At 39.9% G+C, this 18,251-nt stretch overlaps 2 protein-coding genes across 2 annotated transcripts in view; both read right to left on the bottom strand.

Moving 5' to 3' along the window:
- Positions 1-4,321, bottom strand: part of LOC308090301 (RNA-binding protein Nova-1-like) — a 20,892-nt gene extending 16,571 nt beyond the window's left edge. Inside the window, exon 1 of the mRNA XM_080435422.1 lies at positions 3,608-4,321. Within this exon, the coding sequence (XP_080291548.1) occupies positions 3,608-3,785 (178 nt within the window). The 5' untranslated portion in view covers positions 3,786-4,321. The remainder of the gene's footprint in view (positions 1-3,607) is intronic.
- A 473-nt stretch (positions 4,322-4,794) lies between these two features.
- kptn (kaptin (actin binding protein)) lies at positions 4,795-11,953 on the bottom strand. Its single transcript, XM_080435442.1, has 12 exons — positions 11,641-11,953; positions 10,985-11,067; positions 10,760-10,844; positions 10,484-10,538; positions 10,017-10,095; positions 9,787-9,860; positions 8,534-8,640; positions 8,135-8,239; positions 7,881-7,944; positions 7,409-7,544; positions 7,018-7,191; positions 4,795-5,788 (listed from the first exon to the last, which is right to left on the bottom strand). Exons 1-12 carry the CDS (start codon positions 11,849-11,851, stop codon positions 5,624-5,626), a joined length of 1,338 nt encoding a protein of 445 aa, XP_080291568.1. The 5' UTR covers positions 11,852-11,953; the 3' UTR covers positions 4,795-5,623.
- Between the last annotated feature and the right edge of the window lie 6,298 nt (positions 11,954-18,251).

Here is an 18,251-nt window from a genome sequence, read left to right as displayed (position 1 = left end):
AGCATGTCTAATATATTATTTAAATGAGCAGAGATCTAGAATTAGTTTGTATAGTTAAATAATACCTCAATAAATCATGATGATTAATACGTGTATGGCTCTGATGGGCATTGAGAGAGAAGACACATTTTCTACTCAATTCATATTGCAGATTTGATATTTTCCAAATCAGCTGTTGTACTGGCCTGCATTATCCTCATACGTTTCAGAAATGCATGGGACCAATAAGATGCTAATACTTCATGTGTATGACAGTATGAATATAATGATTAACTGATTGATTGAATGATTGATTTATTGATTCATAGGTCAGAGCCTCTGCAAATAATATTCCTTCAGAAGCACCTCTGGGGAACATGGCAGCTTCTTGGGAGTTGGAAATTGAAGTGTTAATGTTACTTTTTCAGTCATTGTGCAGTGAAATCCTAGAAATGACTGCAGTACTTCTAGATGCAATGGAAACGGAAAGAGGTTCTGGTTCTGAAAATGCAATATCACGCTATTTCACTATTTACTGTATATCATAGTAATCTGTAAATGTGTGCATAAACCAGTCGTGGGTGAAATCTACATGCATCTCTATGCAAATAAATCATATTTCTCTAGAAACAAGGAAACCATCTCCTCTGCTTTACCGATGTTCAGTGGTTCTAAAGAAGCTAACTTTACAAAAAGTAAAATGAATGATCTTGCTTACATTGCTTCTGCAGCCATGCTATTGCTGTAAACTATAATGCTGCTACGGTCCAGTTACTGACTGTGCTTGGTGGAAAGATAGCCAAAGTAAATTGCTATTCAGGATGGTGAATTAACTGCCAACTCTTCTTGGACATTCAATTAGTATAAAAACTAATCAAATAAGTGTTTCCTATAAGCCTATCTAGCAGTCTTTTCTTCGTGATACCAAAATAATCCAATTCTGGAGAAGAGACTAGAACTAATATATCTGCCATCACTCTCATGACTGTTCTCCAAGTTGATACTAATGAGTCATGTCGCAAGCAGTGGTGTAAAGTAACTAAGTACATTTACTTATATACAAGTACTGTACTTAAGTACAATTTTGAGGTATTTTTTACTTAACTGGAGTATTTCCAGTTTTCAGTACTTTTACTTCTACTCCACTACATATCAGAGGACAATATTATACTTTTACTCCACTACAATTATTTGAAAACTTTATTAACTAGTTATTTTGTAGATTTTGATTATTATTACAAAACATACATTACCCACTTCAGCCCTACATTTCGGCCATTTGAAAATAGCCGAACTACAAGCTCACAATGTGTCGTGATGCAACGCATTGTGAGCTTGTAGATCTGCTATTTTCAAAATATGTTACATTTGAAAACTTGTGAAACAGGATATAATGCATAATGAGTAGCCTACTTTCTACATTTGGTATTTTAAGTACTAATTGATATTTTTACCTCGAAGATACTTTTACCTTGTTGATTATCTACTTGACCACCAGCATTTCTCCTAAACCTAAACAATACAAAATCAAGATCAGGAAACAAGTCCCCAGGACTTTTTTGTGTTATCCTTTAGGCCTTAATGTCTGATGGTATTGTGCTGTTTATGGTTGTGACTAATAAAGTATTCAATCAATCAATCAATCAATCAATCAATCAATCAATCAATCAATTCACTAGATGCCACTGCAAAGGGTCCTTGTATTTTACAGTCTTATAGTTGTGGTTTCCGTTTGATCTGGTTTTATTAGGCAATATGGTATAGCTATAATAGGCTATGGTAAGCTACTGTATTCATTTAGCTACCTACCATTCTATTAACCTAAAATGAATCTTAAAGACAGGATTCTCATTTGTTATTATTAGATAATACTTACAAATGGTGATGGAAATCACACATTTCTTTAAATCTAAGAGACCTATTGACCTACAGAAAGATGTTGCCCTAAAATTAACTTGATATGGGGGAGAATCTTCGAGTGCGATAAGGGTGTCTAGTGTCTACGCCACTGGTATGCCTTTCCCCATGCACATGGGCCTACTGTAGTCCCATGTCTCCTACCTTTCCACAATGAATTGCAATCTGATTTGTGGACTTTGTGAACATTGCTTTGTAATGGGTTTGGTTATGAGCCAATACTTTTGTATGTGTCAACATCCCATTAAACATCTTGTTGGGTATTGTCAAAAAGAAAAACACATTCCATTTCTCTCATAACACTTCAAGGTCTATTTGACATAATCTTTATGGTCATTACAAAGGCACTACATTGGCTCTGATTATATAACAGAGATTCTCTCTATTTCACTTAAGAAACTTTAGATAGATTGATGTGTGCTGTTCCAAATGAAAACAGGCCTGGGCTAGTAACACGTAGGCCTGTACTGTACGTAATATGGCAACATGCTCCGAGTTGATTTTGTAAACAAAGAGTTGCTACAGCAATATGCTCCCCATGGTCCTCTCTGGTAAGACTAACACCCAGAATGTGTGACCTCTCAACTCCCATCACATGACACTCCCTCATACCTAACCCCAGATGTAGCAGTGGTTCTTCTCAACCTTTTCAGGTCGTGACCCCCCAAAATAATCATATTTGAACTGGGGACCCCACACCCGGATAAGCACTTGGAATTGTAGGAGTTGAGGCATTCAATTTAGTTTGACTCGGTTCCATGGATAAAGTGCTGTGAGCTTGTAGATCGTCTATTTTCAAAATATTTGCCTCTTTCTAATATTATTTGACAATTTTAGTATAGTTTGTTGATTACTTTTGATGCAGTAATGATCTTTTTCTTTTCTTTCTTTTTAGGTATTAATAAGGTCTTAAACGTCCTTAAATTGTCACTTCACTGTCATCTGGGGACCCCCCAAAATCATTGAGAACCACTGGGCTAAAGCACAAAGGTGACACGGGTCAGATAGATTCAACCTGATCGGACGCATACAGTACATACAAGTTTGCTACTCTTTCTTGTTTTATTGTCCGGTTTATTATTCGGTTCATGCGCCTATAATAATGCAGATGCTATTACATAATCGACGCGGACTAATTGCAATAATATCATATTTTAAACTGAAAGTGCACAGGTGTTGACGGCTGGTGTGTGAACAATGAGCTGTGCTTGTTTTTGCATGCGGAGAAATACCTACTGTAGCGAGCAATGAACCAATAGGGGCTGAATCAGTACTAGTAGATATTTTTTTAATGTAATCTTAAGACATGTTTATTTTTGCCTTGCTTATGGCAATGATTAATCTGACAGATATTCAGTGGGATTTCTTATGTTATTTTTTTTTAAATAGTTTTCTGCACATAGTTTCTTCATGTACTTTTTTTTCTTATTTTTTATTTCATTTATTTTTAAATTTTTAAAATGGTATGATCTTTCTTTCTTTGAGTTGCATTCTATGTATGAAAGGTGCTATATAAATAAAGATCATTATCCTCATTATCATTATTGTCTTCTAGATGTGTTAATGACAGTAGCCTACTATACGTAGAAAATGTAATTTTTTCCTTTTTTTACAACAGATTGGATCATGGATGTGATGTGATGTTATGCTGTTGATACGAGGTGGATGAAGATAGAAGTATAGGTCCACAGCACTGATCTCTCTCTCCTACCTCCCGTGTTGGTGCGCTTGGTGCAGCCACCGGCCTCCTCAGCCGGAGTTTCCTCCAGTGGTCGTTTGCGAGAGTCGGGGGAATCAGCCTGATCCATGAGGGTGATCTGCTGGCCGTGAAGGTTAGGATCGGAGAAGATCCCGTTATGTTCCAGCAGTGCTCCACCGGCCATCATCATGATTTCTCCGAGCTAGTAAATAAAATGTGCGCTATTCCACAGCAGCAGCGTCCTCACCACATAATACACACACACACACACACACACACACACACACACACACACCGCGATCAAGAGGCGAGTTTTCTCGCGAAACTGCAAGTTTTTCCCCCCGTTTTGTCTTCAAATGTTTCTCCAGAAAGCTGCAGAATGTCAGATCAAGCCCGCTGTTCCTGCTCCTCGGAGTGTTGGCAGATCAGCGTCACACACACACACACAGACACACACACAGCTAAATATAAAGATCCATTGAGTGAAATGCATTCATTATAGCAGGCTGCACTCTCTCTGTGTCACTTCAAAAAGCATGGTCTTTACGGTCATTCTTCACGCACAATCCCACAGTGCCTTTATAATAACGCAGAGCTCTGCTCGGCGTGCAGTGCGATGAACTATGAAACAAACAGAAGATGTTCATAGTAGTAGAGCAAGGCAATGGAACATGTTTTAGTCATCTTCTCCACGCCATCTCCCACAGAACATGTTCCTCTGCTCGAGTCCTCTCAGGTCGGTATATAGTGATAAGTGCAGCTGTTGTTATTGTTGCCTTTTGTAATGCAAGAGGGAAATGTTCTTTCAAAGCTCGAGGGTGGACCACAGTGCCACTGACCGGCCAAAGAGGAGGCCGACGATCTGAGCATCAGGGCATCTTGTGTGTCAAGTGAATCAGCATCTACCTTTGACTGTCAGTTTAATGATGTTCATTTTCCCCCACGTTCCAAAATATGTCAATCTCAACAAACAAAAACGAATGAACACAGGCAATCTACCAACATGCAAGCTCTAATAATCAAAGTATAGCATTTTATAATGACATGTCATAAAAAAGGAAACCAATGAAAACTCATGGACACATCTCTTTTTTTTTTAAATTATTTACCTAACATTTCTGTAGCCTACTGTACACTCCCAACTGTATTTAAATTCACTTGCACTGTACAGCATAATTACATAAACACATGAACACATGAACTGTAGGACAAACTTTATTAAAGTTAAGCCATGTATAATCCCCTCTGTTATAATAAATCAATTGTGAATTAATTGCCAATTGATTCAATTGTTGATTTAAACCCTCCTTGCAGCTATCTGCTGATGCCATGAAAAATGTCACTGGTGACATTTTTCATGGACAATTTTTCTGACTGACTATAAATACACACATGGATGCAGTATACCAGTGGGTCTCAATATAGGGTCTAAGGACTCCCAGCAGCCCTTGGGGGGATTCCAGGGAGTCCCCAGCTAAATGATTGACAGTTAAGAACCAAATGGACTCTTATGAGTCTGTAACTCAAGAGTGTGTTAAATCAAATGCGGGGCAGTGGTCTAATACCTATTAAGCTGGGGGTTGAAATTAAAACGTTTGAGAATCACTGCAGTAGACAACTTCCACAAGTCTATGACCATGCCTGCTACCATTACAAAGTTATATTGTTCGCATTTCTGTCTGCTAACAGTGGAGACTTAATAAATGACATGGCCGACAGACTAAAAATAGAAAATGTAAATATTTACATGTCGTTTTGATTGAACTAGTGTAGCCTACCATGCTTGCGCAACTCCATGTTTTTTCTGGCCTCTTTGTATGCATCTCCAGGCCCATGTCAAACTACACATTAGATCATTATAACTACTACTTGTACAGACCCAACATGGTTTTGTCATTTATGCGTCATCACATCTAATTTTAACTTCTGAGTGCAATGTAATCATTTACACTGCACTTGAAAGAAATCCAAATGTTTCTTTGAACATTTGTCTCTGGCACAGGTAAACAAAAAGTTCAGAGTTGGGTTTTAATTCAACGGTGGCTGGGGAGTACACTCTTCTGTGTCGGCCAGATATTCCTTCTCTTCACTGTGTTGACGTTTGGCTAACTGTTGCTCAGAGTCTGCCATCAGCAAAGACACCCTATTTGCCAGTCGGTCGAAGACCACATCAGCGGTGCTGGTCAAACTATGCTGAAAATTCAAAGGGAGTCAAAGAGTTAATTTAATTCTGAGAGTGTACAAATGTAACCAAATGGATCCCTAAGGGTCCTTTTGTAAATTCTCAGAGTTACACATGGATACAATAACAGAGGAATTTAACCCTGTGCACAGTAAAACCATAATATTATGTTCACGTGGTCTTTGAAATTCTTGTAGTGAATGTGAGAAAGATTTGAAGAAGTATGATGAACTGATTCCTTTGGCAGAAATGGTAGACTTGAAAGAACAGTTTCTACATGGACAAAAGCCTGGCTCTGAGAGGAAGATTGTGTCCTTTTTTAGAGCAAATTATACTTAATAATATTAATATTGTTGCCTACTGATCAGTTCACATGGTTTAGCCCAGTTCTCCAGCTGGGGTCGCTGTTGTGCTGTTGAGTTGATGCAGCTTAACGACTAAATTAAATGCAAATCCTCTGTTATAAATATTCTTTGGTGTATTGGTACCTTGTTTAAAGATGTATAATATACATCAGACAATCAAGAACTGCCAGGCACCCCTGCAGTGTTTATACTTATACCTGGACCTCTGAATTTAATTTTAATTTTATGTATTTATTTGTAATTAATCCTTTAATTAACTAGGGTAAAACCACATTGAGATTTTCATCTTTTTCAAGAGGGCCCTGGCCAAAAGGGTGAAATCCATATAGCTTTTCACATATAAAAAATAACTTAATTGTTCAAATAATACAATTGTTCATCAAGATGGAAGCCTAGATAGATACATAAGCTGACACCACTTCTGTCGCCCTGTTTTGCATTGTAGTGTACCTATTCTTGCCTATTTCTTGTACTGTTATGTGTATGTATACTAGTGAGCATATGCACATGACATGCACCAAATGCCTTGAAAATTCAGTTAGTTGGCGAATAAAATTTAACTTTTCCGATAGATACATTTCAAGAAGAGTATATTTTTTAATGTATTTGGTATGTAAAGTAGCACAATTTTCTATCACGGCACAGGATTCGTAGCCCCCATGAAAGACTCATCCTGAGGAAAAGCCATTTTTCTTGGTTGTACACTGTGCTCACAGTGTGCTGCCTATCAGAGGCATCATTTCAGAAAGCACTAGAGGGTGGCAAGAAAAGTGACCACTTACAAACCAAACCATATCCATGGTCATAATAAAAGACATAAAATTGCCATCCCCTTGGATCCCAAAGGACACCCTGCTGCCAATTACTTGCTGTACCTGCAAAATGTGCAGTCCCTTTAGTGTCAGGATAGCCAGCTCTCTCAAGCCATCCCCTGTCAAATCTAAGTAGATGATGGACAGCAGGGGGCTCTTGAAACTCCGCCTCCACAGCAGCTGGAACCGTCCATCTCCCCCACACACCGGCTGCTCCAGCTTATAACAAAGCAGTTCCTTTTTGGTAGAAAGACAATGTGATGATAACTGCATCAGAGCCTTAATAAATAAAACCAGTCCTTTTTTAGTTGTCTAGATTAGAAAGTTGGGAAGGGTTTTACCTGGAACATATTAGAGAACATTGGACACATCTACGAACTGTATCAATTCATACACTTCATGAATGAAGCTAGTGGTTTCATTTTATTGCAACATAGGGCGCCCTCCCACTGACCTGTCCATAGGTACCCAACAGCACCTCCTTGTGTCCATCAAAGTCCAAATCAATGACCAAGGCACAAAGTACTGCATCAAACTGGTCACTCTCTGAGAGGCACACTGGATGGGACATACCATGCTCCTGCACGTCTCTGAGAACACACAAAACATTGCAGTTATTACTCTGATCATCTCATTCAAAACATTTAAAAAATATATTTTATTTAATTATTTATTCCTCACTGTATAGTCCATATGATTTAGTTCTGATGTGTAAACATGTATTGTTTTTATTTACCTTTTTAATGTATGCCATTTTAATGACCTCTTCCTTTAAGGAAATGATTCCAAATAAGCCTGCTGGCTTCTTCCTTTTCTTCTTTCTCTCGTACAATAACTTGTTTTCTTTTGATATCTAGTTTATATTACAATGTGCTAATAAACTAAACTAAACTAATCAAATCTATAGAGAGCTACTTAAGGCTGACCTGTAGACAACCGCCATCTCTATAGTACTGGTTACCAGAAGATTGTAGCCTTCTAGTTCCATACCTGAAAAAGAGGTCACAATCGTCATCCAATCATGCCCAATTTTCTTTTTCAAACACAATGATGAACAGTGATAATGGAACTCAATAAAGAATTTGAGTTACTGTTTCTTTGGCGCAGAACATGTCATACAACAAATAAATCAGGCGTAATGTAAGACCTTAAACTAAAGTGGGACAAACACGTCACATACTTTTCTCTTCTGGGGTCTGGATGGACTCAGTTTGGCAGCTCAGTGGGAAAAGTAGCACTGAAGAGATGGGGCTGTCCAGTTGTACCCGCCAACTCTGTAACACCGCTGACATGAATACACAACATCCTTATGAGAAACATGTTTCTACCAATTATAAGACAAAAGAACACTGAAGTCAAAATTGAAACATGAAAGAATGGCAGCCTAATGAATTTAAATTCTTATCTCGTCTCAAAAAGTATCTTTTCACAACAGTGTAGCACCCCACAGGAGAAAGTACAGTAGAGGCTCATTGTCAAAAAATGCTTTGATAGTGAAGCAAAGTGAGCCCTGACAAATAGCCCTGAGCCACCACTGTCCAACAGTCATAAATTGTGTTTTGTTGTCTACCAGCTTTACCTGGTTCAGTCTCGTTGACCACAGCCAGACCAACACAGCCATTTTGACAGCCAAATGCAGAGAGACGCCGGCCTCCAGGAATGCTCAGCATATCCAGCCATAGTACACTAGAAGGAAGAGGGACAAAAATACAAACTTTTGACAAAGAGCATTCTCAAGCTGGTTCCAAATAATTGCCTGTTAATATCTCCTGTAACAATATAACCTTAACACACACACACACACACACAGGGGCGGAACGCCAGGGCGGGCTGGGGTTGCGTCCGTTCCCCAGCCCAGGACTCCAGGGGCCCGCGGCCATCAGATCACACAGACCTTTATTTTGTTAGGATTTGGACGCACTTTGCGGGCTCCGGCCGCTCCGCCTCTTGGCATGTGGAGCGGCAGGCAGCGGGCCCATCATCAATCATTTATCACCAGTGTGTGAATGCAGAACATTGCAGCATTGTCAATGATGTAGCCTAATCATGAACGGAATCGCTCAGTGGCTATGAAATAATAGAGATAAAAACCTGAAGATGAAGACAAAAATGAACTGCAATGTCTGATCCAAATTAGGTGCATATTTTGTTCGCTCTCATCCTCCTGACGTTACAGCGATTCATCCAAACTACTAACGTTACCTTCATGTGGGCCAGGGAGCCAGATTAACAGGTAGGCTAGAGTACTGTTACTGCCTGCAAGAATTTGATATTAGTAAATTGAAGTTCACTATATGCGCTTAGCCTGCTTATATCATGCCCTTCAAATAGTGGTGAGTAGTAGGAATTTGAAACTTTATTTGTACTTAGTCTTGTACTAGAACTGTTGGGCCACTGTGCCATTCTTCTAAACATTTACTGCTCATTAGCTGAAATGGGTCTGTGGTGGTGAACTCTTAACTTTCTAATGCTTTGAATTTGTGTGAGAGAAAACTGCAGTAGGCGAGTCTTGTAAGACCCGCAGTTGCGGGCATGTGTTTGTTGTAAAGCGATTTAACGTCAAGCTTTAATGGGTTATTATTATATCACACCATAATGCATGAGTAGTGCTCGTCTGCGCTGTCACCAACGTAACTCCAAAAGCGTCCAACCGAGGGGGGTGGGGGGCTGTCGGTCGGTTTGGTCCGGGGGGGCCAGATCATTCGCTCTGTCCCCCGGCCAGTCTTTGACTTGTTCTGCCACTGCACGCGCACATGCACACGCACACACACACACACACACACACACACACACACACACACACACACACACAGAAATTAAAGATCAACTAACTTGCTAGGCAGTTCTTGTAGCTCAGGAAAGAGTATTTCCACTGGCTGCTCTTCAAACTGATGAAGAGAGGCATTCTGTTGGAAGGACAAAAAGAAAAAAGAAGAAAAAAAGAGAGATAAAGGTCTGACAATTTGAAATATGGATCAATGCGAATGGAGGTTTCCTACAATTAAATACATAAGTTATAAAGTTTATTGACCTGCCATAAATAAGAGTTCGGTTCAACTTGCCTCTTTGTAGAGGTGGATCCTCTGATCGTGACCACTCAACAGAAACACTGTCTCACTGCCTTTCTCTCCACATTGAACACTAAAGGATAAAGAAATTGTTAGAAATGTTATTGACATATTTGATCCTTTGTAGGTTTCCCTTTTTAAAGAGGATGGTGTGTGGTGTTGAATTGTTTTAGCAAAACATGACCTATATAGCTGAATTCTATGCTTCCACTCATGACACTTAATCACTTAAAACTCTATATACTGTATATACTTATAGTAAATAGCAAAACTAGCAGATCTAGTAGCCCAGAATGTGTTGCAGTGTGACACGTTATGAGCTATTTTTGCTATTTCTTTGCTATGTTGAATTTGATTGAAAATGTATATTTGCAATGACATGCCCAAAATAGGGGCATATATATATATAAGTGGGTAATATACAGGTAATTGTGTTGTTGTCTGTGTGTGGGATGACTTACACAGTGTGGTAGAGCTGGAAGGGAGTAAACTGCAACTCCAGGTTCAGGCAGCTCTCTGTCCAAGACATGAAGCAGTACAATCACATTCATGCAGGAAAATCCATTAGGTTTGAGTTATACATAGTTGTGCATGGAGTTGCACACCGAAATTAGCCAATCTGCAAGCTCACGTGTGGCACTGTGCTGCATTGTGAGTTTAGATCTGCTATTTTCGGCATGACACTGGCACACAAATAGGCAGATGAACATTGTTTGTTGGTGGTTGGAGTGTCTTACGTGCAATTGACTCCAGATTGAACTCTGAGCCAGGTTCATAATCACAGTAGATATTAAGGAAAGGGGTGGCTTTGTCTCCAGAGTCCTGAGGGATGAGAGGTTCAAATATGCAGTGTTTATAATAATAATAATAATTATTATTATTATTGCAGAGGACAGCATCTGTAGAAGATACAACAGCATACGCATATAGTTTTTGACATTATGATTTTTGCATCAACATACCTTTATAAATGTGATCCCCACTACTAGACCTCGGTTGGGGGGAGTTTTGTTGAAAGCATCGATTGATACAATCTCTGCATCAACTGAGAAAAAGACAACAGGATGGACAGTTTGTAGTACCAAGGCATTAAACAATATCCAAATTATGTGAACTTGAATTTCAATTAAGATATAGAGGAGCCTGATTATAAACTGATTAACAAAAAAAACATTATCAAAATATTGTTCCCTTCCCCATAAAATAGTATATGCTGCAAGATAATGACAGCTAGAATACAGCAGTTTGACATCAAATCATATTGGTAATATGGTCATATTTACTGCAAAACATGTGGTCACAGTCTGTGACCATGTTTTCCTGTACATATTTCCTATTACATATTACCAAACGCTGTGACCGACAGCTTAATTTTTTCGAAATTTTGCAGTACAAATTGATAATGGTTACTTGCTTGGTTTTGATCAAATGAAACATCTACTTCATTATGTAACTTGATAAAGGCTTGCCTGACTGACTGCAAGTAAATCGATAAATTACATCTATGAATGATGGTCTTGATCCAAGGCTACTGGTCCAAGGCAAACTGCACCTCCTATAGCAACCACTCCTCACCTGGTATGTAGGCAAACTGCACCTCCTAGCAACCCCTCCTCACCTGGTATGTAGGCAAACTGCACCTCCTTGGCCACAGGTCTGATCTTGTGCTGTAGGTCTTGGTATCTGAAACAGACCACCTTTCCTTTGAGAGTGGCAGCCAGCAGCTCCTGGTCTCCAGCCTGACACAGACCGTAGATGTTGCTCTGCGACATGAAGCGGCTGAAACTGTCCTCCACGAAGGGGAACGTTTCCCTCGACTCGCGGAGCATCGCTACAAATCAATACAAGTCACTGTTTTCATGTAGAAGTTATGTAAACACACCACTCGCCGTAGCCATCGATATATTATAACTCTGTGGTAGCCATGCGAAGGGAAAACTGTAAGCAAAACATCCGGGTGTAGGAGGAGCTTCCAGGCGTGTCGTCGGCCAATGGGAAACGAAGCGTCATCGTCTACTTTGTGAACAGAGACAGAGAGGTACGGTATCGCCAATGTATTGCTGCCCTCTACTGGAAAGGTGAAGGTACATTCGCAACTTTATTACATCACAAGAAAATGACTAAAAATCCAAGGACCTCAACTTAGAGAGAGTCAGAGTGTACACATGGACATCCATGTGTTCACTCTCAGACCCGGCCTACAAGTCCATTTAGAGCCCCCTTATGGAACCCCCTTAAGAAAGGAACCCTGAATACTAGCTACCTGAATACCACAGAATACACAGGACCACAATGGAAAGCCCCTATAGGGCTTTTTTTGTGTTGTCCTTTTAACTATTGTCAAATCGTACCACTGTACTATTTGCAAACTGCTAATAAAGTATCAATCAATCAACCCCACTTTTGAGAACCACTGATCTTTAAATTTTTCTAACCTGTGTTTTTGCCCCCCGGTCCCGTTGTATTGTGACCACTTTTGTGACCACTGTTCAGCTAGTTGATATTTAGCTGCATGGCTTTCATAAGGTGGGGCTAATAGTCAGTATGAGTTCACGGAACCAAACATCACACAGCCTTTCATTACAGAAGTTTTGCTCCAAACCTTTTAGAAAACAGCTATACAATTTGAATGGTTGATTAGATAATGACCTATAGTGTCCCATGTTCATTTACTGTCTATTTTACCTAATGTGAACATGTATTAGGTTTGGGTTGTATGCCTACAGCAAATCAAATGTCCCTTTTGGGACAATAAAGTCTTGAACTCAAAAGCAACTTCCTCTCTACTGCACCTGCAGACACATTTCTTTAATGAGGCCACTAAATGTAAGCTAGAGTAATACTGTAGCTGCAGTCTCTCCAATGACACTTGTGCCCAGCAGCATGTCCTATAATGGGGAATAAAGCAAATATATGCTTTAAACATTATACTTTTTCAGTTTTCAAGATATCTTCAGTATCATACAGTCTAAACATTAATGTTGCTCGACAAAGGGTACATTTTTGGAGTTAGGTTGTCACCTCTGAACTTCACTAGTATTTGTAAAATAATGAAAGAACTGTGCAAAACTACATGCTGCCAACACTACATAGCATTTCAGCATTGTTTCTAGACTCTTCAAAGGGCCATTTGCATTTATATATGTGATACTAGAGGTTTTAGTAGCCTAGCCTTGAATATATTGTAATAACACTACAATACAGTGATAGACTAGAATGAGCTACTGTGAACTCGGGGATGATTGCAGTTTTGCAGATATTAGAGACCTTAGAGATGTTATACCATAAGATATCAAAAATGTATACATTTATATACTGTATGGTTATTCCATTGTTATATTTATCACAATGCATTAACCTAGCCTGGCATTGCCAGACTGATCACGTGGTATCACTCACAAGTTCCTCCACGATACCCTTCAAGTTCTATAGTGGTCTTTAGGGTGTTTGATGTCCTGAGGTAGTCTATTATTTTGAAGTGACATGATCATTTTGAATCCAAATGATCAAAAAATGGACAAAACCTGTATAAGTCATTGTTTTGTGAGTTAAATAGTTTACCTTAGGACACAGAGTGTGGCATAGACAGTATTTGGTTGTAGTTAGACCATGGCGCTCAGATTGTTTTGTTCATAGTCCTAGAGCAGGTAACAATTAACTAAAATAATGGGATTACACTGGACATTTGGACAATGAGATATATTTGATCAAATTATCAAACTTATTACTAAAAGTTACTATTCTCCGTTGAGTATGATCCCATTCCTCATAATGTTCCAAACTCTGTGTGTGTGTGTGTGTGTGTGTGTGTGTGTGTGTGTGTGTGTGTGTGTGTGTGTGCGTGCGTGCGTGTGTGTGCGTGGATAGATAGACAGACAGACAGACAGACAGACAGACAGACAGACAGACCCAAATACTCCATAGATGAGATTTTAAAAAATGACTCTTGGCTCATGAAATTCATCTTCATGAATTGCCGGTCTCAAGTTTCTTGTGCCAAAAACGGATTCAGTGTCCACATATGATATGACCCATTCTTGAATGCACAGTTGCATCTCTGTCAAAGTCTAAATATGTCGCCTGGCCCAGGAGATTTCCTTTAGGCCAACGGAAAAGTTCATATCCTAAATAGGAGACTACGGTATGTGGTCTCATACCCCCAATGAAAAAGTAATCCACACCAGGAATCACTCTGAAGACCCAGTTTTGGTTCCAGTTGGCACCTTTATTTTTCTGAGTGCACTGCATAGATAGACTAACAACAGGGATAAAATAGATGTGGTCATATACAGTATGCACATGTATCAGGAGCACAAAAAAATATCCTAGTTCTTAAATCCTTACACTGGCTCCCTGTGAGTCAAAGAATTTATTTCAAAATACTACTGTTGGTCTATAAAGCTTTAAATGTTTTAGGCCCAAAATACATTTCTGATCTTGTATGATATCATGAACCATCCAGACAGACCTCTCGGATCGTCTGGGAAAGGCCTGCTTTCTGCACCTACAACCAAAAAGAAACGTGGGGAAGCAGCATTTAGTTTTCATGCACCACATATCTGGAACAAACTCCCAGAAAACTGCAGGTCAGCAGCCACTCTTATTTATTTTAAAACACAACTCAAGACCTTTCTTTTTGCCGCTGCCTTTGATTGACTCATTTGACATTTTTCCCATTTTCTTTTCTCTTCTGCACTGTAACTGTATCTGTAAAATTTGTACTTATTTTGTTTTATGCATCCTAATGTCATTTTATAATGTGTTTCCTTTGCTTGATGTTCTGTGTAAAGCACATCGAATTGCCTTGTTGATGAAATGTACTATACAAATAAAACTGCCTTGCCTTGCCTTACATACATGCACACACTTCTATTTCTATTAGATAATGGTTTGTCTGTCAAGTTCAACAAGACTAAGAGCCCTGCCAGCAGCTCCTATGTTGAGCAATAAAACACAGAATGTGTTGAAGCTGTGGGACCTGTTGGTCTATATTTTGGCAGTTCAGCAGTAGCTTCGTACCACATCCCCAGTTCTCCTAATACCACCTGCTAATCCCTCTGCAGGATTACTGTCCACTGTAATCACTCATCCTCCACCTGGACACCTCCATGGGCCACCCCTCAGACTGCAACTTCTGACTCATCATACACACACACACACACACACACACGCAAGACATCCACGCATCCATGCATCAATATCACGATTATTTCAAACCTTTGCGTCGATTACGATTAATGAATGGTTATAAGAGAATACAGAAAATAGCAGATCTACAAGTTGACAACGCGTCGCAACGCTTTGTGAGCTAGTAGATCAGCTAATTTCACTATCTTTGCACGCCACCGTTGTACATAAAGTATAATACAGGGTTAAGTGGTTAATCACACTAATCGATTTACTTGATTATACAAAGTCTGATATAAATAAGAAATATATACAGTATATAAAAAGCTGCTTCTCGATTAATCAATTACCCTACATTGGCAAGATGAAGTCAGTTATTGCTTCTAAATATCGGTTTCAATATATTTTAGATTAATTTCCCAGCCCTAACACACACGTCCTACAATTGATTATTTTTTGGGGGGGGGGGGGGGTCGTGGCCTGAAAAGGTTGAGAACCATTGTTATAAACAACAAAAAAGAACCATTAAGGAAAGGTCCAGTGCTGATACTGATGATGAAAATGCGTTGGTCTATATTTCACACCTCCTTGACCGTTCACATCTGTAAGGATGTGGAGCGAACACTTTCATGATAAAGGTGCTGTTAGTCATAAAACTGTTGATAAAACAAAATGTTTATTGGTAAAAGGTTAAAGCTCTAAATTCGAATTTGACAGTGCAAAACCATTAACATTTTGGTCTGGTCCCGCTCAGTTGTGATTGGATTTCCCTGCCCCCGAAGTTGTGGGGCACCAATAAGGGCAAATATAGGGCGGGTTTATCACCAGAGGAGAGATTCCAGACTATTATCTACGCAGTGATATTAGTCTGGCCATGTAACAGCGTATTTTCTCTGGGCGCCGGTGGAGGTAAGCTCTTTAATAAACACAAAATGTTTTTTTCCAGGTAGGTACAGTAAGGTTACACATTTCATCCAATGAGGAAAGAGAGCCCCACAAAGATAATTGATCATCTTGTGTGCCAGTTCCAATTTAGTCTCCAATTTGTTTCATCACTTTCAATTGTTTATCCTATCCTGTATGAGTTCTCTCTCCTGATTGAATGAAAATTGGTATCCTGACCCAAAAAGTTATATTCTGTTTACTTTAAGAGCTGGAGAGATAGGGAGACCCTGTGTGTGTGTGTGTGTGTGTGTGTGTGTGTGTGTGTGTGTGTGTGTGTGTGTGTGTGTGTGTGTGTGTGTGTGTGTGTGTGTGTGTGTGTGTGTGTGTGTGTGTGTGTGTGTGTGTGTGTGTGCGCATGCGTGCGTGCGTGCGTGCGTGCGTGCGTGCGTGCGTGCGTGCGTGCGTGTGTGTGTGTGTGTGTGGTGAGTGATTGAGACTGACAGCAGCCTCTATATTGTTGGCTGGCCTGCAGATTTAGTCGGCCCGTTTTAGACGCTCTAATCTGGATTAGAGACTGTTGTGTGTCAGTGTGGACTGGACCCTCCTCCAACCTCTGGCCCTTCAGCTGCTTCTCTTCCTCCCGTCCGTCCGTCCGTCCCTCTGTCCATCGGTGGTCCCTCCGTCAGTCCGTCTGGCCATCCATCCATCCATCCATCCATCCGGCTGTTTCCTACCTCATACTCCTCTGTCTGTCTTCATTCACCTGATTTATTCATTTGTGTCAACCCATCCATCCCTCCGTTCTTGCCTTTCTTTCACACTCACTCTGTCCTCTGTAGCTTCCATGTTAAGTAGGCCAGTAAGGACCCCCAAATTGATGTGTGGACCCCCATTTGACAATATTTTGTGCCAGGGACACACATAAGAGAAGACATTTTTTTTTCAAATATTTGTTGAAAATCTTCAAAAAATAGCATATGTACAAACTCACAACCGAAGCATAAAATAGGGTTTTAAGTGGTTTAACTAGAACTCTCCCAAAGACCACTGGGGGTCCCCGGGCCGGACCCCATTTTGAGAACCACTGATGTAGGCTATTCGTATGTTGACCATGTGGTACGTTCAGTTTTTTGCGAACGAACTCTCATCTGTCTCACTATGTCCTACGTGTCTTTGTGTGTGCGTGTGGGGGGAGGGGGGACAGGCTGGGGATTATGAACGTTCAGTCCTCTTCCGTGCGTTCCGATATGCTCTTGCAAATCTCTAGGACCGTCTGCAGGTCTTTCTGGTCTTCTCATTTGAAGAAAACTATTCATTTTTTATGGAGCCACTACTTTAATAGTAAAGTTGCTGCTAAATATTAGAGTTGTGGAGAAGAAACAGTTCAGTCGTAGTTTGTCACTTGCAATGCGACAAAACACTGTAAAATGTGTAAAATCTTTAAAAAAAAAGATAGATATATCAGACCAGTTCATAGACAGCTACAGAGATACTTATAGTAGGGCTGCCCCCTCATTACAAAGACAAATGCACATTTTAGATAGGGGGGGGATTAGGCACTGGTCTGCAGAGATGTGGAAAAAGGTTATATGGTCAGATATACGTTCCGTATAGTAGTGTGTATATCTGTCTGTCTCTTATATGTCATCATGATTTGTGTGCGTGGGGATCTCATTTTAAACAAGCTTAGTGCTTTATGAGCCTTCCAGTTTAGTAGACCTTGTATTGTGAATTTGTACTTCCATGTACTGTTGTTCTCATGTCTTACTAAATAAAGTACATCAATCAATAAATCAATCAATCAATCAATCAATCAATCAGATGAGTCATCCTTCACCATATTCTCCACAGATGGGTGGAGATGGTGCATGTATGGCGTACATCGAGACAACGGTGCACGCCTGAATGATTAGTCCACAGTGGCTCCGTTATGTTGGGGGGCGGGGGGGGGGCATTTTTCTGTCATGGTTTAGGTCCACCTGTCCCCTAGAGAGCAGGGTCAATGTTAATCAATATAAAGTTATTCTGAGTGATCGCCTTTATCCTATGATGAAGCATTTCTATTTTATGGGAATGGTATCTTCTAGGATCCCCCATCCACACAGGGCACACCGAATAGTTTGATGAGTAATTCAAATGATGCAAATCATATGCTATGGCCTTCGCAGTCACCAAATCTCAACCCAAATTAACACCTATGGTCTGACAGGTTGGTCC

This window comes from Gymnoscopelus braueri, assembly GCF_963280865.1.
Source record: "Gymnoscopelus braueri genome assembly, chromosome: 8".
Classification (NCBI taxonomy): Eukaryota; Metazoa; Chordata; class Actinopteri; order Myctophiformes; family Myctophidae; genus Gymnoscopelus; species Gymnoscopelus braueri.
The sequence above is the reverse complement of the archived record's forward strand: the minus strand, read 5'-3'. Positions and strand labels throughout refer to the sequence as shown.